The 22,863-nt window shown below is 36.7% G+C and overlaps 1 protein-coding gene across 16 annotated transcripts in view; it reads right to left on the reverse strand.

Moving 5' to 3' along the window:
- LOC111940482 (uncharacterized) overlaps positions 1–22,863 on the reverse strand; it is a 193,288-nt gene that overhangs the window by 115,390 nt on the left and 55,035 nt on the right. For 8 of the 16 annotated variants that reach the window (XR_015285098.1, XR_015285094.1, XR_015285091.1 and 5 more), the window contains 2 exons: positions 14,611–14,755; positions 13,088–13,163 (listed from right to left, as the gene is read on the reverse strand). The exons of 3 other annotated variants lie outside the window; for them this stretch is intronic. Coding sequence is in view for 1 of the 13 variants with exons in the window: in XM_086883282.1 (XP_086739408.1) it covers positions 13,088–13,163 (76 nt within the window). In the remaining 12 variants the exon portion in view is untranslated. Of the gene's footprint in view, positions 1–13,087; positions 13,164–14,610; positions 14,756–14,981; positions 15,058–22,281; positions 22,347–22,863 lie in introns of those variants that run through there. 5 more of the 16 variants (XR_015285096.1, XR_015285105.1, XR_002869534.2 and 2 more) reach the window with 3 other exon arrangements.

Here is a 22,863-nt window from a genome sequence, read left to right on the forward strand (position 1 = left end):
AGAATAAACATGAAGCCTTGCTGCACAAAAATTTACTGAGGTGAAGTTCACAAAGCACTTTGCTAAACATACATTCTGTTGGTGTTTACTTAGTGAGATATGGGGACTTCTGGCCTCCAGCAGGTCTTTTAGCCACTCCACCTCTGCTGTACTATTTGTTTGTCATGGAAAAAAAAAAAATGTAACTCTCAATGGTAACTCAGAAGGTTCCTCTTAGACTTTCCATAAACTATTGAAATATTGGCTTCCTTCATTTTAGATACTGGCACTTCTCACATGCCAAATATCAGCATGTAGCTTGAGCTATTTGCCAAGAGTAACTTCTGGAAAGATCCTCCACTAGGCCAATTCAATTGTCTCTTTTTACTCTTTACCAGTACTGAAACTCTGGTTTGGAATTACAGCAAAGCCTGGTGAGATCTCCTCTCTGGACATGTGTTTAGCAGTTAGATATTAGTAGTGGCTTGCAAACTGCTTCCTCATCTGCCGCAGCAGTACTTCAGCTGGTGCTTTGCTAGTGTGCCAGGATATTCCTGGACTGAGCTGCCACAGATGTCTCTGCTGAACCTTCAGTGTTACTGCGTCTGCTAAGATGATATCTATGTCTCAATAACAACTCATACTGGGGCCAAACATTTCCACAAATTCCCTTTCCTAGACTCTTTCTCCCTGCTGTTTGACCTCAATTAGGATGATAAGTATCTTTTACAGGAAGGAGAAAGGCTTTTTATCAGTAGGAATTTCTGTATATTTTATCAGCTGTGGGATTTTCTTAATTTCTCTATGGTTCCAGTGTTTCAGAAACACATCATGTACCCAACTTCCTGCTCATTCCTAGCTTTCTGAAACTTCTAAAACTGGGAACAGGTTTTTCTCAGGTTGGTTTTTGCTTACAGTTAGTTCCATCCTCCAACACTGAATGAAAATATACATCAGTTTTAAGGAAGTACTGTCATATTAAATCTCATATTTCTGCTTATGTTGGAGGAATAGTAATTTAATATGGAAGCATGCAACTATCCCCTTATACTATGTGTTATCCAAGCAAACTGGAAAACAACAACTTAAACAACTGTATGTACATTTAGATGGACTGTTAGATACAGGAAAAGACAAGGAAAGGCAGAATAGATGTAGAAAGACAAACTGGCTTTAAAACCACAGTAATTCAGCAGATCTGTGGCAAGTCCAGGAGAAAGCAGAACTCAGATTCTCTGCTCACCATGCAGTGCCCTCCGCAACAAAGCCCAAAAGTTCTGTGCATGCACTGAAGAATCTCCCTAAGCATTTTTTTCTAAACTTTTACATTTTTCTGTATTAAAAATGCCAACACAAGGTGTTTAGTTCCCATTCCTCTGTGACAAACCATTCTCTCATCCTCAACATTGCTCTCACACTACTGGCATTACAATCCTAGAAAATGGTTCCACTTTACAACAGAAGGGGCAAATACCAAAACCAGTCAGGTATAACCTTCTTCAGGTAAGGCACCACATGAGAATTCAATCTTTTCCCAAATTTGGCTCATTGTCTTTAAATTAATCCATTTTCTACTATGTGTAAACTTTTTTAATCCCAGTTCTTCAGCACTGGTGATAATATTTAATGTGATGATATATTTATTTTAAGTCCCTTATTCCACAGTTCCATCTAGGAAGATGTTAAACCTCTCTTACATTGGTGTAGCTGGGAGCAACCTTGGCATAATTTTTCAAATACACAGAGTTTACTCTTTGCACTGGATCTGAAATTCATCATAACACCAATCTGGAATTCACAGTTCAATTAATTTTTCATTTTATTTTAATGACCTTTCTGGAAAGCAACTCACTAGCATTTGTTTTATTATTATTATAATCTTCTACTGCTTGGCTTCCCCAATCAAAACACATTACAAGACAATTTAGTCTCTCTTCATGATTTAGATATGGTTTAATGGCAATAAATGAAACATTATATTATGAGAACAATCCTCCTCAATAAACAGATTAAATTCTTAGACATCCAGATTCAGAAAATACTCTACTCTTACTTTAGCACCTCGACATTCATAGAAGATTCCACTTACAATAAAATCTGTCACATGTGAAACTGTCAAATATGGTTGCATAAATCAGTAGGTGAGCATTCTTATGAGCACAGAATTGAAAGAGCAGAATTTCACTTCTACCTTACTTTCTTTAGCTTGCCAAGGGCTATTTAGGAATGAAACCTTCTGTCCACAAAAGAAAATATCTACATATAAATCTGGAATTGTAAGAGATAAACCCCTGACTTTCTGGGAGACTAGTCTGTCTCAACAAACTTCCACCCACAAAACTTGTTTTTGAATATTTAAAAGGGTGCTTTCTAGTTTGAATGAATAATTGAAATGCAAAGATGAGGCTAAATCCTGCAATTTAAAGATCCACAGCACAAGGACATCCAGAATCTGCTCTAACTCCGTGCAGCTTGAGGCCCTCTTGAAACTCAAGGCAGCAAGTAGTTGTGCATTTATCTAGGGAATGCAAACCCCAACTTTACAGCATCTGAAGTTACTTTTCATCAATGACTATTAATCACCCTGGTTGGGCTGATGGAGTCAGTAAGATTTGGCTTGCACAGCAATGTGATGTCCAGCAGACCAAGACAAGAGCCATCCACAGATCAAGTAGCTCTCAGACAGGATAGGAACGTGGTCTGATTCTTCCTGACAAAATTGCTTGATGATTGCAAAGTACTTTGTATGCTTTCTGCCTTCTAAAAGACATTGAGAACACTTACTAAATAATACATGCACAAGTACAGCAGATGTCTGTCCCTTTCCAAACAGCATTCTCCTTACTGAAGCTGTGATAAAAGATTAAAGTGTTTAAATCAGAAAAGACTGAATGAAAGAGCTCCTATGGAATGAAACATACAGACACATATACACAAATGTGTATATGGTTTAATGGTAGCTTGTAGTCAATTAACTAGAAAGGTAGTGCACTAAAACTGTCCCTAAAGTGGTTTATAGAACTGGCAAAGACTGATGAACCCTGGAGTAAGACACACTGCCAAGCCAATTGAAGTATACTTGAACATGTATGTGTGTAATAGCTGTAATAAAGGGCACCATCTCCCCACCTGTAACTCACTTTAGAGCTTGCTAAGACATTTTCCAGACAGCCTTAAAACTCAAGAAAGCTTAATGTTTATAACTAGTCATGTTTGACCCCAGCACTGCCAGACTCTTAACAGAAAAGTCAGGAGAGCCTAACCCAGGGAGCTCTCCTCTGCAGATCTGAGCATGCACAGGACTGACCCCTCACCTCCTGCTCTGCCTTTCTCAGACACCACCTATTCTACTTGTTTTCTCCAGGTGAAACCAAGAAGATCTGAGTTTTATCTAGGAGTGCTGAATAAGGCCTCTCACACAGGCAGGTGTTAATTTGTTCAAATTAAGGAGCATTAAGTCATCAGAATATCCTGGCTTGTTTTCACTATAGTTCAGAAAAGCTGTGTCTAAATTCTATAATTCTTCTCTTAAGGTCCTGCTATGTAGCTTTTCAACTACATATTTTCCCTCAAATTTGAGATGCTATTGGAGCAAATGACCGGAAAACAAATCTGAGAGGATTTACCTCCAGCTACAGGTAAAAGCAAAACTTTATATACACCTGACATTTCAATCCCCAGTTAAACATCAACCTAAGCAGAAAAAAAAATATAATTGCCCAAACTCAATTCCATCCAGAGACATCAGGGAAGAAATTCTAAGCAGATCAAACTCACAGCTGTGCTCCACATGTTTATCTCTAGATTTCTTTTTATCTGTATGTCAAGTACCATAGCAAGATCAAACATGAAAGTTACTCTTTAGTATCAGTCCTCAGGCCTCAAAAGTTCATAGAGTAGCCCTTTGTCTGCAGAAAACATCTCTCAAAAACAGCTGCTTCAAAGGTGCTTTACACTGAACTTCATGTGTAATGTGTGGGGTGACGCTATCTCCTCCCCCTCAAGTGGCATCTGCTCTAGGTTTGGTGGTTTTGTTGGAGGATTACGAATTATACATGAATGCATTAGACTTGTCATGAATTCAAGGGTTAATTATATATAAACAGAGAGTTTGTTTTGACCAATTTGGTAGAGAATTGTAGGTAGAGGGTATTTTCCAGTTTTATCAGAGTTAACACACAGATCGATATATTTCTTTGCCTCAGTATTTTTTACTCCTGTCACATTTAATGATTATCTAAAGCAACAGGTTTTAAAGACAGAGTTCTGGTCCTGGTGAACTTTCCAAGCTTGATTTTTCAAAGAAGCTGTAATAAAGGGTTCAATTTCTACAGCAGCGTGTGCTGAGGTTAAAACACAGCTTTGCAAACTCATTATACTCTAAAGTATAAATAAAAGAATGTACATTGAAGGAATGAAGTCTTCAGAGATTTACTTTGCATGTTAAAAATTAATATAACTAAACAGAAAACTACAGTATATTGCTCTGTGTATAGTTTCTCCCTGAAAGTCATGACCTAATAGGTTTTTCATGAGGTAGAAAGTAAATACAAGTGAATAAAAAGCAATGCTGTAAAATAACATTGGTGTGGGGGAATTAGAAAGTCCTTTGGTACTACTGGTATTGGAGAAATTCCAAAGTGATAGACATTGTGATGGTCAACGAAAACAATTCTTTCATTAACAGTTGCACATTTCCTGACATTTGAGATGGGCTGAGTGTCTCCACTAGGGATGTTACATCACCTTGATGTAATATCAATCTATAGATTAAAACAAGATACTAGAAGGCAATACAGGACATAATTTCTGCTAGTACGATAAAATTTGATAAAAACATCAATTCTCAGTTTGGACCACTGTAGAGAGCAGAGACCACCTCTGTTCTAAGCAAACATCATCAGTATTGCCTTAAGAGCCTTCTTCCATAAAACCCAAAATAGGCCTACTTATTCTTGTCCAGATTCATTTTTATTGTTGCTTACTTGTTTGTTTCAAATAAATCCATTTAATCTTACCCTACTAATCAAGTAGAAGAAAAGCCCAAAAGTAAAGCCTGAATGTAAATCAAAAGTTATTAATTCAGGAAAAATTCTACAGAGGTATTTAGATAAAAGAACAACTCCTTGTGACAGGGATTCCAAAGCTTGGTTTGAAGGCATTTTTCACATCTGTGATGCTTCCATGTTATTTGCTAGGCAGGTGTTACAAAGAAAAATAATTGTTTCCTTATACAAGCATCTAAATGTGGTTCAAGAATATGCCACAGAATATTGCTTGGTATTAACATTTAGCTCACATTTAGCTTCTGTGTTTATGCACTATTCCAAGTGGAAATATGAATGTGACTAGAGTAGTACTTCCCTATATGAGAACTAGTGTCATCTTTTTGGGAAAATATCACCATGATTTTCACAAAATTACTGAGTTTTGTTGGCAAGCCTAATTCAAACTCCAATTTTACCCAGAGCAGTGGATGCTCTTTTTTCATATGGTGACAGGCAAAAGCAAAAACATGGTACTATTATTGAGCCATTTACTGAGATGAAAACCAGTTTCATTTCCACCTATAGAAAACTATATTATTTGTTCATAATAGACTAGCATAAAGAAAAATAAATGCAAAACACACTTCAGCAAGGAGACAAATGCCTCACAAAGATACTGTTATATCTAATCTTATTAGGCTCACATACACTATGGTAGTAATTGCATTAACAGATGTACAAAATACTATCTGCTGGAACACTATTAATTTTGTCTGCTAACAGTAAACAGATGCATTCTCTTCTTCACCTTCAAGAAGGATTTTAATTTTTCTTTCTGGAAATAATTGTTTCCTTAAATAAACACCTCTGCCTTGCTATACTACTGTCTAATGAGGGACTTCAAGCCAACATATTACATCTATCTCCAGAGCTTACTTTCCAAAGGAAGGTGTTCCTCATGTCAAATAATCAGTATATTTAAAAAATGTCATGCATTTAATCTAATATTTAACTATATATAAGAGAAAGCCTAAAGCAATGACACAACAGCACATAAAGCACATACAGATTTTCTGTTTTCAGATATATCCAATTTCAGAACCTGTCTCAGAAACGTGGACAATAAATTATTTTATTCTTCCTTATTCACACGTAAAGATTTTTTTTCTCTTTAAATCAAATTAAACTCAGCATCTAATTCAACCATTCCAGAGGAATTATTACACAATATAAATGCCAAATTACCAAACACACACAGGCTGTGCCTTGTTTCAGACAGAATAAAAGTACCTCTGCTGATAAGCTGGCTTTTATTAACCTTCAGTCTATATATTCATTGTTCAAGGCAATCATTCAAGGTGAGTAATGAAAACAGAAAAGAGTGAATTTGATTCAATGCTAAATAAGTTTAGTTATCTTGGCAAAAGCAAAACTAGCAAAGCTGCTACAGGACTACTGAATTCAAGTTATAGCTTAAATTTACTTAGACTCCAGATGACTGTAACAAGATCATTACTTCGTGACACACAAACAAATAATATTAAATAGCTAAAACCAGGAACTGTTTTATACTTGTCCCAGTAAAGTGATATTCCTCATGCTTCAGAATTATGATGGAATTTGTCATAGAGCTGGTAGTAGGTGTTGCTGGGTTTAAAATACTCACCCAATCAGTAAAAACTAATTTCTGTTGAATGACAATAAATTAGCTAGTAGCAAACGCAATAAAGCAATTTAATCAAGTAGTAGTCTCATCTAGAAGTTAGAATAACTCAGTTTGGTGAGAAATTGGAGAGGGGAGGTAGATGGAGAAATAAATGCCCTAAACTTTCATATGCAGCTCCAGAAGAAATGCATAAGCCAAATGCCATGTAAATCCATGAAGTTTAATATACTTGACTTGTTTTTTTTTATTTTTATTTTTTAAGACATGTGAACATCTCTTAATGACTGTTGAGCCATAGCATTTTGTGCTGAACTTGATTGAAGTGTTTGTATAGAGAAACCACATCCTTTACAGCATCATTCAACCAATGCATTTCTACTGGATCAGAAGACGCAAACAGAGTTCCTATGCCATGTCACCACCAGTTCTGTCACAAAACAGCTAAATTCATTACCAGTCAGAGCAAAACAACAGAGGGAAAAACCCTAGAGGATAATAATCTTCTTACTGACAGAGCTGCTCTGCCTTCATCAAAAGCTGGTAGTAAGGTGGCCTAAGAAGAAAAATACATCCTTTCTGCCTCCAAAACTTATCATGCATAGTGGGAGAGGCTTTTCAAATGAGTCAAGTGAAAATAGATCCTGTTCAGTCACAGGAATAAAATGCAATGGCAAGTGACAGAACTACATCAATTTGCACCATCACTTGAGAGCACAACTTTAAGGCACCATTTTTAGGTACTCAGCTGCAAGTTAAGAAAATTCCAGCAGCTGGGATTGTAACTGCTTGTACATGAAATAGTGCTGGCTCCACTATGTAAAGTTACCTAATTTTTGCATCTTCTTCTCAGCTTTTCCTTTTGATTTGTCAGAAGATTTTAATACATGTTCAAATCAATCAAAGTAAACTCAGCAAATCAGATGGAAGGCTAAGTTTCAAGATAATATATTCATTTCCATTTGTTAAATTTGAATGTTTGAAGTCTGGATTTAACTCTGTCTAGTTGACATGGTGGTGCTAGGTCACAGATTGGACTCAATGATCTCTAATGTCTTTTCAAACCTAATTGGTTCTTTGATCTACTGTTGCAAATTGCTCTTCTGTGCATGTACTCATCCTGAGAGCAAAAAAGGTGCATTGTTTTAATGATCTAAGCTTTACTACATCATTATCCTATGACCAGGAGGGTAGACTGGGTTTGATTAACAAGAAAATATTTGGATCAAAACATCAACAGTTAACAGGCTTCCACAACACTAGGGTTTAGGTGCTCTGATAATTTTCTTACCCTCTGTTAATCACTTGGAATTCAGCTCTTCATACTCTCGAGTACACAACCCTATGCTTTGAATTCTCTTTCCTGTAACCCTCTGTCCTGATTTAATCTGGAATAGATATAATTTTTCTTTTAGTAGGCTGATAAAGTGCCGTGTTTTAGCTTTAGTATGAGAATAATGTTGATAACACTTTGATATTTTGGTTGCTGCTGAGTAGTGCTTCCTCTAAACCAAGGACTTCTCAGTTTCCCATCCTCTGCCCACTGGCAGGTGCACAAGAAGCCAGGAGGGAGCACAGCCAGCATAGCTGAGTCTAACTTGCCAAAGGGATATTTGCATCATGGAATGCTTAGTATATATCCTAGGGGAAGTTGGCTGTAAATGCCCATTTAGTGCTCATGGATGGGCTGAGCATCAGTCAGAGAGTGGGTAGCAATTGTAGTGTGCATCACTTGTTTGTCTCAGGTGTATGTCTCTTTTCCTAACATTACACTTATTATTATTACTAGTAGTAGTGTATTTTATTTTGTTTCTATTATTAAAATGGTTTTATTGCAAACATGAAGTTTGATTTTTCCCTGCTTGAGCAGGGGGAGAGTGAGTGAGCAGCTGCATGGTACCTAGTTGCCAGGGGGGCTAAACCACACCACCTTTCCTATTTCCTAGATCTGGAATCTCACCTTCTCACAAAACAAACACCTGTTCTACACAGGCTTATTATGTTCAATGCCAAATGGCTTCCTTTCAGACAGGATATGGGAGAGACAGAGTTGTGCCTCTGGCTTGGACCAAAAATAATGAATAAAAAACCAGATCCTAAATTCAGATTATGGAAGACTGAGGAACTACTGTGATTCAAGTAGGAAAAATACTCTAAGGCAACATATTAAAAGATGTAAAATTTAGGAAGATGCACAGAAAACTGCCTAAAAGAGGGTTCATCAAAATTAAGATGTACAAAACCCCAACCAAACACACAAAATAAAACAATCACCCCCCACCCCGTCCCAAATCCAGATTAACTGTTAAATCCTGAAACTGGCCTAGAGTGCTAGGGAATAATAATAATAGGTTTTTTATGTTCCAAGTGAAGCATAATAGCTCAAGAACGATTAAAGAATGGAGGCCAGTTAGAGAAGGCTGTCATCAGTTATATTGCATTTTAAATATGGGCAACTTCTCAGTGTTCTGTCTGATATTTCAGACTTTTGCAATGAATGTGATAGGTGACTTCACAAAATGAGAGCAGCATAGAGCTCAGCTCACACACACATTCAAGGTAAGAATGAACTGCATGGGAGTGAATCCTCAATAAAATGAGTATACAATGTCTCAGATTCCTGTAAACCTCCAAGCATTAGGTAAAATTTAGTGTGCCACTTGAAAGAAGCACAAATTAACAAACATGTGGAGAACAATCATCACAGACTGGAGAGAAAACAGAGCAGAATTTATGGCAGAATGAAACAATACCAGGAGCAGTGAATAAGAAACAGATCTAGATACCCAGTTATCCAGGAGAAAATATTAGGACATGAATGAAGCCCTCAAAAAGTTAATTACTGACAAAATATTTTTGCGAGGTTTCCCTATCCACTAAAACAAATCACTTTTTCCTTGTGATATATAACTGTTTGCACAGTAGGAATATTGGCATGTCACCACTGCTGTACATCAGGGGACATGCAAAGCTGAGCCTTAAGGATCTTTAGCAAGTGTAAGAAAACAAGCTCAAATCCCTAGAAACAGAAGAACACCTTAATTTACACCAGTTAGACTCTAGAAGCTATAAAGCAAGTCTGAAATAGATGATTACTGAGCAACATAATTTCTACTGATCCTTCTTGTAGGACTTTTCTGCTCTTTGCTATTATATCTGTTACTTCTTACCCCATCAATATATCTTTACTAAATGCTTTATGGTTGGTTGTGTCAAGACATGGGTACAAACAGCTTGATTCTTCACCCTCAGATGTGATATGTCTTCAAGTATCCAGTCCCAAATAAAACATCAGGTTTGCATCCATTTGACTGTGAACCAACAAATTATCATGCAGAGCAGAAAGACAATACACCAGGGAAAAAAAAGTACTCTTGATCTGGTAAAAGCACATTCCTCCTGTGTGGCTTATTCATGTAACTCAGTCAAAAAAGGGTAGGACTCAAAAAAATTTAAGCAGTGTTAGTCAGCATCAAAGTATGATTGAAGTGTCACACTATATTAGGAACAGTGAGAAGTACAACACAGACTCTCTTAGCTGCGTTGTCCAAGGGAGCAAAGTTTATTATCCCTGATCTTCATTTATAGACAAGTCCGAGAGATAAAACTCTCATTGGTCATTAAACTTACACACCACTATAGTTGGTCAAGTGGAACACCACCCCTTGACTGTTTCTTACAAGTCAACAACAAGAATCCTAAACAACACCTGCAAAAGGTTGCTTGCTTTCTTCAAGGACTGTTTGGATTCTTCTTCATGCTTTCTCAGGCCAGAGTGAGAAGCTTGTGTGATTCAGTTTCACATAGGCTCTGTGTTCCCTGCTTGCTTTTTGCATTTAGCATCCACAGACAAGTAGAATTCTGAATGTTGAGATAAAATGATAAATGAGTAGGGATCAATTAAAACTATAGAAAATTCAAAAGTTAGGTAGAAATCTAGCACACAGCCTTTACAAATATGATAATTTGTGAGTGCAAGTTAGACAAAAGGGCTCCTAAGCAAGTTTCTAGTATTTTCCAAGTTCATTCACATCCAGTAGTTCTGTTTGGACTCAATATGACACCAGCAAATAGTTGTTCCTAGTGTTAGAGCAATTAGCTGTTCTCAACCCTCCTGCCCTCAGCTTAGATTTGAGGAAGATCCACTAGGGATCAGTTTGTCCCCAGAAGTTTGACAATGAGCCTGTGAAAGAACTACATGCAAGGAGCACGGAAAAAAAGCCCTAAAAGCAAGACCAAACAATGAATCATTAATGCTCTTAGAGGAATGTGTTAGAAATATCTACCATGAGAGTTTTTAGCAGATGTCACAATGATGACCAGTAAAATCACAGGATGAAACCAATCTACAAATTTCATAATATCAAGCACTGAATTTCAATAGGCAGCTGTTCAAGTTGTCTTTTTTTTTTTTTACTCTCTGCATAATTTCTGTGGCTCAGAACCAGAAATATACAAATAAAAATTGCCAGTCACACTTATACCAGCTGATGTGCTACTACCATTAATTTTCCTTATCTCATGTTATTTCTCAGTACACAATTTAAAGCTGTCAAGATATATTTTCCTGGCTCTTGTCCTGTTAACATACTAATTCATATACATGACAGACCAGCTTTCATGGCTGTGGCAGAGAGATTGAAGCTGTACTTCTAAAAAATATATTTCTGGCAAAAAAACTGGGAGCCCTATAAGTTTCTGTATAAAACTCACAGAAAAAAAGAAAATTTCTAGGAAAGAAAATATAATGAGTGTAAAGAAGGAAAACCAGCACGTCATTCTCTTGCTAAGTTCTACAACATCCTAAAGTCACATTCAAATCCCACCCTATTTATGGCCACTTTTGAGGAAGTGCTTCAAGTGATTTTTGTAGAGAGTTTACTGGCTTGTGTTTTATCCCAGTTCTCAATCCCCCAAAGCACTACTTATAGAAGAAAATCAAGGCTTTGAAACAGCAAAAAATAAAACCAGCTTTTGTGGTGAATTTCAATTTCGATGGCTCTGCTAAAATTCCTTCCTTCAACTTCCTATGAAAATCTCTACTCTTAAGAGATGCAGTGTTCAGATGTAAGAGGCCCTTTGTGCAGATATGTAAATTCAAGCTCTGTATCAATCCCCTTTACTGTTTATTAAAATGATCCTTCAGGACTGAAGGAAAAGTTACTTTTCTTTACTGTAGTACAGCTCCATGAGGAACAGCACTCTCTTTCTACTCATACAGTTTTGTGTCTCTTAAAACAATGTCCAGAGAAATGAAGGCAGAAGTAGGAGGAGACAGAATCCTTCAGCAAAGCTTGAAGGATTGCTAGATTCCTCCTTGTCAGCATCAACCAGCACGCATGACTTTTCCTCCCAATGCCATTCTTTACATTGTGTGTTCCTCTGGTTATGTTTAAACCATCCCATGACTGTTTGTGGCAGTTCCATCCATTAGTTTCCTTTGGCCAACTCAAAACTAGGACAACTCTAGGAAACTCTTTGTTTCCAGCTTTCACCAGCTCCAGAGGACTGTTCAGACAGTCCAAATGAAAGATATCACAATAATTAAATATTATATTCAAGTGCACTTTGAGGAGAAAAACCTCCAACAATCCTTCAATAGCCTAATACATTTTGGATACTTTTGGACAACGGGTAATGTTTTTATTTCTTACTTTTAGGTCAGAAATATTGCATTATCCATTAGAAAACCACTTTAGCTTATGTTTAAACTATTACCAAATAAAATGCCTCTGAAGAGGACTTCAAGCGGTAATCATATTTACTTGATTTGCTCCAGCTTTCCACATATAATTTTATTTGCTTCAAAAGCAGCATCACAGTTATCATTCAAAATCAGTGACTTGCACAGTAACATTTTTTAAAAAATCAAATGTATGTAAGCTTTACCACATATCACTGATTTTCTAATTCACTACTTTAAACCACATTAATGTCACCTAAAGACCTTTCCAACTGTCAGTGTCAGGTGTCTCTTAACCATGCCATTTTAAAATCACTTTTATACCTCAATACCCTTCAGAGCTACAAGCTGTCATTGCATTCTGGGACTGACAGAAAGCGCTGTCATTGAACCCCAGAATTTCAGCATCCCACTGCAATTTTGTCAGGAGCTGCAACCCCAGCGTCCCACAGGTGTTTATGCCACTGCAACAGTACAGTGAATATTTTCACATGCTTTTAGAGAAGAATCAGAGAAAACATAGTGATAAACATCTCATTTAGCACATTAATGATAGAGACTGGTTAATTTATACTAACTTAGGCACCTGCCTAAGAATGTGGCTATTACAGCTACCAGAGAAGGGAAACACTGGAGCTGTTGGGCACCTGCCAGGGTGGTGCTCGAACACCAAGGAGCCCCAAACTGCCAGGCCAGGGCTGAAACTGGCCTGACTGCCTCCTGTACTGCCAGCTGCTGGGAAGAAACAATGAAGAGAGCCAAATTCTCACCTACCTGCTGAATGACTTTTGTTCGTGAACTGGGGGAACTGGTTCTGGAGGGAACTCTACACACTGGGTTGTCTCCAGACCTGCCAAGACATAAAGCATTTCTGAGAGCTCATGTTCTTGCAAAATAATGTGATATTTTCCTGCCCACTCTGCTTTCTGATGTGGAGAAACATTAGAAACCATTTAAAAACAAAAAAATCACATATGAAAATAAGATGACATTAAAACATCTGGTTTACTTATTTTTTTTCACTTTTGAACACTCCTTCTTTTCTTACCTCACTGTTTTGTGAACTCTTTCTAGTGAAAGAGTTAAGTTAAAAACTGAGGAGATTTCAGTCTTTTCCAGAAGCAGTGGAAACTGATATTCCACTTGGTGGAAGAGAGATTAGAGGGAGAAAAAAAATAGGTTGTGCCTGGTTTTGAACATGTTTTTTGATGCAATTGTTAAATTGTATTTAACTGGTTTATTTATTGTTCTATTCTTAAGGAAATCATTCTGCTTTCTTTACACAGCCTATGAAAATTCTGTGAAAAGACTAAGGCAATAATTAATATAAAAATATGCTTTTGTGGAAACAAAGATTCATTGAACACAAACAGGAAGAAATATTTTTGGAAGAAAACAGCATTTGCTGCCATTGTTGCAGTTCACATGGGCAAACTGACAGTCAGTGAGTGCATTTTCTCGGGCTTACCTGCAGTATATGAGCTTGAAATCAAGGATCAAAAATTGAATTTTATCAAAAATTAAAAAATTAATTTCAATTTTTTAAATTTATCAAAAATTATTAAATTTTATTTTTAGTACTTCGAATAGTTGTTCAATAAATAAACTCAGACATATTGAAAATTCCTTTCTAAAACTAAAAATCTACCTCTCTTCCTCATCTCCAGAGGAAATTTCTGACCATTCATCTCAACTGCCCCCTGGAAACAGGGGGGTCATACTGTATTTTGGAGCAGCAAGTCCTCTGGAAAATATTAGCATCTCTTACACCGATGCAGAACACAAACTCAGTTTACTGTGAAATTGTGTTGTTTGTAAGCTATTTTCACTGGCTGTAGCAGTCCCTGGATAAGGGAGAGGCAACAGAGAACTGTTCAAAAGCGGTTTAGCTCCCTCCTCTTGGGAAACATGAAAGTCTCAGCTCCCAGCCCAACTTACATGAACAGGAAACAAACAGGAGATGTCCCTTTTTGGATCCCATTCCTGGCTGGTCTGTCTGCTTGCAAGGTGCTCTGTGGGGCGCTGTGTGACATGCTCAATGTGCCAGGGCTCAAACATCGGCCTCAGGCTCTGAGGCTTGACATGCAGAGGTGACACAGAAGAAGAGCTAAAAGCTCTTTGAAAAATTCAGTCGTGGAAATACTGTCACAGTACAGCATATTTTCATTAAAAAACTAACAGAAAATATTGAATTACAGATATCACAATGCTCCTACTCGTGTAACTCACCTCAATTTAAATTACTTTGTATAGTACATATGTTTAAAAATGTGTAAAAAAAAAAAGCCAATCCCTACCTAAATAATTTCACAAGAGCTTGGCATAAGTGTCTCCATTGATAAGCTTGTGCCTTCAGTTTGCTCCAGGTTTGATATTCATTGCCAGTCTCTGCAGTTCAGATGTGCCCATCTCCTCCTCCAAATGTCTCCTCACTGCCCAGCCCTGCACATGAAGAACCATTTCTCTGGATGACATCGCTACATCTTCACAACACCAACATTTTGTTGCAAGAACAGATGGATTTAATCTTGCTTTGTTCGCTGCTTTTAACACAGATTTGTACAGTTAAATCATGCTGATGGACCAAGAGCTTAGCATGTGCACGTGTGGACTGACCTGGGCAGTTTAGGAGAACTTGGGGATGGGAAGGAAACTGCATCAGACTTACACTCCTTCTAGTATTTGTCTTCTGGTTTTATCTCAGGCTTACAGTTCTTTCCACAGGCTAACATATCCTCCTAATGCTGTAGTATCCCAGAAGTTATTTCATTAGCAGAAAAAGGATCAGCATCATATGAATGAGTAAAGATTAGTAACGTTAATAAAAGTGGTGAAAGGACAGCATTCTACTCTTTCATTAGACTAGAAATTTATTAAATTATCCTGCTAACTGAATTTAATACGTTTTTATAATCCTTCCTTAATTCTCATTGCATATTCAGTTTTTCCAATACAGTTGTAAGTTTCCTGGAAGAAATCCAACCATTTAATTCAGTTCTGATTTATTTTCATTTTGGATCTCTGTTACATGAACAACAAATTTATTTGGGGCAAGTATTTTCAGCTAAATGATAGGAACATTCTTTCTGTAAATGTGACTTCCCAAAAGGAAACAGCCCATTTATTAAATGGATATACAATTAACTTGGATATCAGTTTTATTTTTATGAAGCATATTTTAAGCTTGATGACACCAAAGCTGAGTTTTAACTCACTTCACATTCATATTTTTGAAGCCAGAAATCTAAACTCCAGCACCAAAATGACCAAATGCTTGACAGCTCCAGGCCAAAGGTAGAGCAGAGAAAGGCTCAGCAGATTAAAGAAAAAAAAACAAACAAACCAACAAAACAAACCAACAAAAAAACCCAAAAAAACCCCCCACAATGTGTGAGGTTTCTCTCTCATCTCCCAGTTGTTAGCTGCCTCAGCTTAGTGGTCTCTGTTAATCTTTTGATGCTTCTAGAAAGTTTATTTTCAAAATGCATGAAAAAACACAACATGATGCAAGAAAGAATAAGAAAAATTTAAGTAAGGAACTTCAACTTCTGCCAGCACCTGGGTTAGTTTAAATAAGTAGTAACTCAATTGCAATTTTATTTGTAATATTACCTGAAAAGCTTTTTTAGTAATTCCACCAGAAAGCTGTATGCATAACACTGGTTTAATGGGAACCCTTGAGCCCTACCAGATTTATAGTAAAAAAGCAAACAAACAAGCCTCATGAACCCTCTGGGGAGTTTTTCAAAGTAAAATGCATTTATCGTACTGATGCAGATAAGCATCATTCCCAAAAGCCAGGTTTTTTTACAGTCAATAAGTCTTTTGTTTTCTGCAGCTAAATTCAAAGGTTTTGTATTTCCAAGTGAAATTTGGATTCATCTATCTGCTTTGGGAAGTTGGCATCCTATAACTGTGTTTTAATTAAATAATTGCACAAGATAAAATGCAATGCATAGAGTGCTATATGAGTAATTATGAGCGAATTTTTGCCTGACAATATCTAGAGTAGTATTTTAATGGCATGAGGGAATGAAAAAAATCAGAAGCTAGTATCAGAAACAGACCAAACAAATATCAGAAAACCCAAAATAAAATTATGAACAAAATATTAAGAAATTTACTGGCAGTCCTATTAGTAAAATCTTTCAGTATTCCTCACAGAGGAGTATACAACAAAACAAGAGGGGTACAGATGAAATCTTGCATGTTTTCCACTCGTGGTGAAATGTTACAATGTTTTGTACTGGTATTCAAACTGATACGGGCATTCTCAATTGTGGAGTAGAAAGGAGTCAAGTATTTTATGTATTTTTAAATTATTAGCTCTTCAGTATTTAAAACAAACAATCAAAACCCCACAGAACAATCACAAAAAACTCAAATCCACAAAACCAAACAAACCAGAACATATGCTTCTACTCAAAGCATATCAGACATGGAGATGCCATTATAAGCACAGTGTTAAATTTTGTTCTGCTGAGGTGATTGCCTCACTGCTCCAGCTAAGAGCTTGTCTGTTTGCAGAGGTGTATCACCAACAGAGAGCTAATATCATAACAAAAATAACAACATGAATAATGAAATAAAAGACATTTTTGGTTTTCTTCTTAAAACCCTTGGTACACCGGGATAATGTGTTCACTCTGATGATTTACATTTTTAATGACACAGCCCTATACCAGATTATTTATCACCATATTCACATATGAGAATTAGATCCCAAGATGCTTGATATCAATATATCAAAAAAAATTAGACAACAACATCCTAAATTAGGTGCATGGAGACAGCCAAAAAATTGTGTCCTGCTGATTTTAGTCACTAACCACCAGCTCAGACACCATGCCAGCTCACAATTACATTTTCAAATATAAATAACATGTTCTTAATAAAAGTTTTAAAAGGTGGGAAATAATAGCACAGGAGGTCTTTGGTTGAATGGGTTTTTTTGCTATTAACTTTTACACTGAGGCTGAAAATGCATTTAGGTTTACAGCCATGCTGGGCTATAGGAATGCACACAGTTACTTAAGGTGTCAGCTGGCAGATGGTAGCTTGGGAAACTGTCTGAGAGTCACGTTCTGCCACACATCCATGCAAGTGCCTGAATAATCAGAGCAAACAGTAGGGTAACCATGGTATGAATGACAATGTCCAAAAGTGCTAACTCCCAAAAAGTAAAGAAAATGCATAATAAAAAAAAATTAAAAAAATAAAAAAAATAAAATAAAAAAAACATAAATCAAAATAAAATAAAATAAAACAAAATAATGAAAACCTTCACACAGTTTACATCTCTGCAATGATTGCAAAAATTATCAGTATGTTTATATATCTTGTACTTAGGCATCTGCAGCTCTCTAGTGAAGATATGGCTGCAGGCAGATATTTAGCCTGTGAAGTCAGGAGCTGCCATCCATTCTGACACACTAGTTCTTGCACTACTCATATCTGAAAACATCTCTTATTTCAGAGTGCTGCAAGGGAATCTCAAATCTCTCCTTTTACTGGTCAGACAGGAGATAAAGCTACAAGCACTTAATAAAGTGTGGGTTAAATCTAGATGCAGAGAAGCAGCAGAGATATACATTTCTCTGCCTTGCAAAATCACAGGAAGTGCAGCTGAGGAGTTGATTTGGCATCACTCAGAGCATCTGATCCTTTTGTAAATTAACTGTAAGCTTTATATCTCCTGGAAGCCTACTGTAATTATCCAAAGAAACACCTCGCCAGCTTTCTGAATTTCTCCAATGTCTGTAAGAAGTTTCCACCCTCATCTTCTCTATTTCTTTATGTCCATTCAGCCTTTTCCTGTCCTTCCTTATGTCCATACCCTTCACATAGCACTGGCTCCTAGAAAGTGTCTCTCCTTGGCCTTTGTCTCACTCAGAGAGTTCAAATGGCTCAATGTGGGCAGGTCAGCTTCCAAGGGCCTTCTTACATTTTCTGCTCTCTTAGAAAGATGTACCAATTTAATTTTTTTCCTGGGACTAATCTATAAATTTATATTTATAAATTTGTATTTATATTTATTATTCACTGTGAAACCTTGGAAAGTGACAATATTCATTAGAATACACTTTACTGATTTATAACTGGTGCAGCCTGAGGTATCTGAATAGCTTACTTCAAAACATGGAATGCACCGAAGGGCAAACAATGAACCTATTCTCTGAAAAAATAACATCCTAAAATAGAAATATCTGAGTTGGTATCTGAAAAATACCAGTTCTAGTGAAAGTATCATTCTACAAAAATCAAAAATCTTTTGTCATCTAGGGAAGACACCGAGTTCTAAGAGGACCTACTCTAAATCTCGAAGACTTTTATGAGATTTGACAAAATCAAGGGCAGAATTTCTGCCTGCATTATTCAAAGTTCAACAAAGAGCAGCATACATGTCTTATGCTAAGCAGTGGTAGTGAAGTTTCAGTTAAACTAAAATTAAAAATCTACCACTTTAAGTTGCTTGTCATTGGAAACAACTTGTCCAAACAGGGAACTTCAGGTATACAGTGATGATGATACTGAGGTTTGTTCACTCCTAACTGTTGAAAGGCAACTTTGCTCTGCAGACAAAGAAAACTAATATCTGATATCTGCTGAGCAGGTCCTACCTTTTTCTCACAGGATCTCAGAACTATTGAATGGAAATATATAACAGGAACAGAAGTCTTCACCCAATGCAATTAATAACTCATGCCTTGAATAAATCCCTTTCCCAAGCACCAGAGGCAACTAAACAGAACAGGTTTTACTTCTCTACCTCTTCTCAGGTACTCCAAAACACATTTGGGCATCACAGTAATTCTATCAAAAATTTAGAAATTCAATCCTCCTCTTTTCCCCTGTTTACTTGGTGACTATATTTTGGAATAACAAATAACTAAAATATTGCTGGGTTTGATTTCAATCCAATTCCACACATTTATAATCATCTTCATTTGTCATACACAGACAGCTTCTATTACTTAAAAACTTGAGTTCAGGGAAAGAACAGAGACACAAATAAATTAAACAGTGGCCCAAATCCAGATCACCCACAGACTCTTCAGTTTCAGAGTATAATTCAGGTCTCATCAAATCTGTTAGCATACTGAAAACCTAAATTCAAATGTTACTGCACAGAAGGCTAGAAATATTTTTGGGGACTGCAATAATCTTCCCAAGAAGAAGAAATTGTTGCAGTTTGGTCTTCCAGGTTTATTGATCTACCTGATATTGATTTTATTGAATCTGATTGTAGATTTTCAGCATATATTGCAGTAGGAAACAACAAAATCACAAGATTTAACATCTTGTTTCTTTACTTCTAGGATAGTACTTGAGTTTTTAAAGGGACTCTCTAGGTAGTTTACCCTCTCCCTCAGTCTTATACATTGGGTTTTGGCAGTTTCATAGGGCATGTACAGCACAGCTCCAAATTTAAAGATTTTAGTCATGAGATTTGGAGTTAGGATCCCATTCTCCACTATGCACATCCTACAAAGATTCACAGGTCATATATAAGTCCTTTGCCTTATTTGGTCCCTGTAATATGGTACTACCTATCCTCACATGCAATGGTTTAAATGCAGAAAGGCCACATTATTATAAGCTGTATTTTCCAACTATTTCTTACTTAATGTTCTCATACTTTTCCTTGAAAAAAAAAAAAAAAAAGCAGAAATGCACTCTAGTTCAATAGCTCACAAAATGAAATATGACCTGTCATTTCAATAAGCTGTTTTAAATAACACACAGTGAAGCAGGTGATTTGGGGTTTGAAATATTAAAATTTGGGGGTATTTTTAAGGCATTAAATGCAGTTGTAAAGTTACAGTGTGAACACCTCTGTCTGGGAAATCAGAGGGAAATGTGATTAGATGCATAAAGTTTGGACCCATTTAAATATAACGTGCAGCAGTTCATATTGAATAGTTGTTTTTATCTGCAGTATATTGTGACAGACATTCTTCTCTCAGCTTGTTTTAACACAGCAGGAAATAGTCCACAAGGACTTCATGTTGTGCTTTTCCTTTTCTGACTCTACTTATCCTTCACTGTCTTTACAATCAAAACTTTGCCCTGATTAAGCTATAAGATAAGAAGATGGAGTACTATGAAGAAGGATCAAAATGGGAAAAGAGCAAAGGCCACTGGGGAATACACAAGCACACTGATGTGTAAACAAACACACAAAAGTATACTGATGACATGCACCTGAGCAATTATTCCAATATATCTGTTTTGTTCTAATTCAAGATCATTTATTTATTAGTCAATGCCACTTTCCTGTCCAAAACCCAGTCCTCAATTCATACAGAAAGCACTACATACTGGCTAAATAGACAAAGTAGCAGGAGAAACTGAGTGACAAATTTTTCTTCACCTCCTACTTGTGTTACTCTCTTCGTTCCTTCCACTCATAGAAGGAGATTGTGCACCAGCAGTTTATGGAAAAAGCAGGTGTGCCAGATGAACAGAGCACTGCCAGGACTTGAGCTGCCTAAACAGAGACATCTCCAGTTAAAGCAAGAGACTTGAGATGGCAGGTCAATCACTGAATTTCAAAAGGAAAATTTTAGAGATGATTAACAGAAAAATATTAATTACTTTGAGTAATTTTAATTTCTTGCTTAAATCTATTATTAATTCATTTAAACTGAAAGGGAAAAAGGACTAACTGATCAAACAAATAAATCTGGTAAAGAGAACTATTGTGCACTTTGCACACTAAAACAGCAGCAGAGAAACAGGTTTCCTTTTTCTTTCAATTGCTCTCTTCACACAAGTGTCCATTCCTACATCCCTGTCATGAAGGGAAAATTCTGATCTCTCAAAACCCTGCAATCCACTTTCATTCCTCCTGGTCCCCTGAGACCAGTTAACCTTGGACCTGAAGTCAAGCTCAATGAACTACTGCTGCCATTGCAGAAAATGAGGCAGCTCCCTACAGCTTTAATATCATATTCCCAAATTCCTTACCCACAGACTTCACTAGAAAGCAAACATATCTGGCTGCTGGCCACATCACACAGCACAGTTTGCTGTCTGATTCTGCATTGGGCAAAGAGCCTGAGACTTGGTGCACTAGAGCAAGTAATGCCCCAAGACTACAGAAAAATAAATAAGTCAAAGTCTAAGGTAAATCTGAAACTTCAAGTGCTGTGGTGATGTCGCATTCAATACATGTACAAACAGATCAAATTCTGTTAGCAGCAGAGGGCAAAATGTAATGATGAGGAAACTGATGTAAAATCTATCAGGGACCAAAAAAAAAGCACAGCCTAATTTCAAGTTAGAAAAAAGCCTGCCAAAGTTCCTCTCTCTGTAGGTAACTCTAGACTGACCAAAGGCAAGTCATCTATTACAGTAAAGCCATCTCTTGGCCAAGCACTATCCCAAGCTCCCAACATTTCTAAAACAGGACTGATAGCTCAGCTCATGAGCACACAGACCTAGCACAAGACCTCCCACATGCCATGAGACTGGAGATGGTCTCTGGAGTTCTGATGGAGAACCAAGATCCCAGGACACTCTGCTGACTAAATACATGAAGTACCACGTGTGAGAACATACAGTTAACATACAGAGGAGACTGGGTCAGCAAAAGATTGTGTATGATTAGGTCAGCTATTCACAGCACACTGCAAAGCTGCACTTTGATATTTACAGCTTACTGCCTCACCTATAACTTGTGCCTAGGAAAGCAAATAATCCATGGTGTGTTGCGTGCCAAGGCATGTTGAAATCTGTCATTTCATTAGTCCTAGCATGCTACATCCACACACTGACAGGATCTATGGCTGGCTGCTACTTCCATCTGTCAATTATATCACCCTCCAAAATATTAAAATGCAGAGTGTTTCAGAGATTATGTAAACCAGTGTTAAGATAACACATTTCCTATTAGTCATATATCATCAAAATATAAAAATGGACCTCAAATATTCACATTTGTAAGAAGAGAAATTAACATTCACCTTAATGAAAAGCAAAATTTCTTGCTCTTCTCTGTGTTTTCAGAATAGTCCAAAGTCGTCTTCACCTACATCAAAACCAGTATTTTAGAGAGAGTTATAGACTTCTTTGCTTATTTTATTAAGTGGTTCAATCAACTAGCAGTAATTAACTTTCAATAAGGTCATCAAATCAAGTTCTCTTTCACGAGACTTGGAAAAAAAATTGTAGGCATCACAATGCATCAATCCAGCTTATCCAAATTTGTTTCTAAATTAAAAGAAAATTGAAAATTTAAAAGAAGATATGTAAAATGTCCCAAGATCCCATGAAAATTGACCTTAATTTCATCCTTTCTCTGGCATCTTCAAATATCTAGCTTAAAATCTACCTGAAGAGACTTTCATTAAGAAGCTAAGACTGGTAACAAATTAATAGTGCCTCACAACCAGCAATAATGCTAACAAAAGCAGCAAAATACTGAGAAATCACTAGAGAGTAATGAACTTCATAAATAACAGTAACTATTTGGTGGCATTAACTTGAGAATTTAGAACATAATGTCCTGCACCACAAACCTGACAGTGTCTTAAATGAATGAGAAA

This window comes from Cyanistes caeruleus, chromosome 3 (genome assembly GCF_971803275.1).
Source record: "Cyanistes caeruleus chromosome 3, bCyaCae1.hap1.1, whole genome shotgun sequence".
NCBI lineage: Eukaryota > Metazoa > Chordata > Aves > Passeriformes > Paridae > Cyanistes > Cyanistes caeruleus.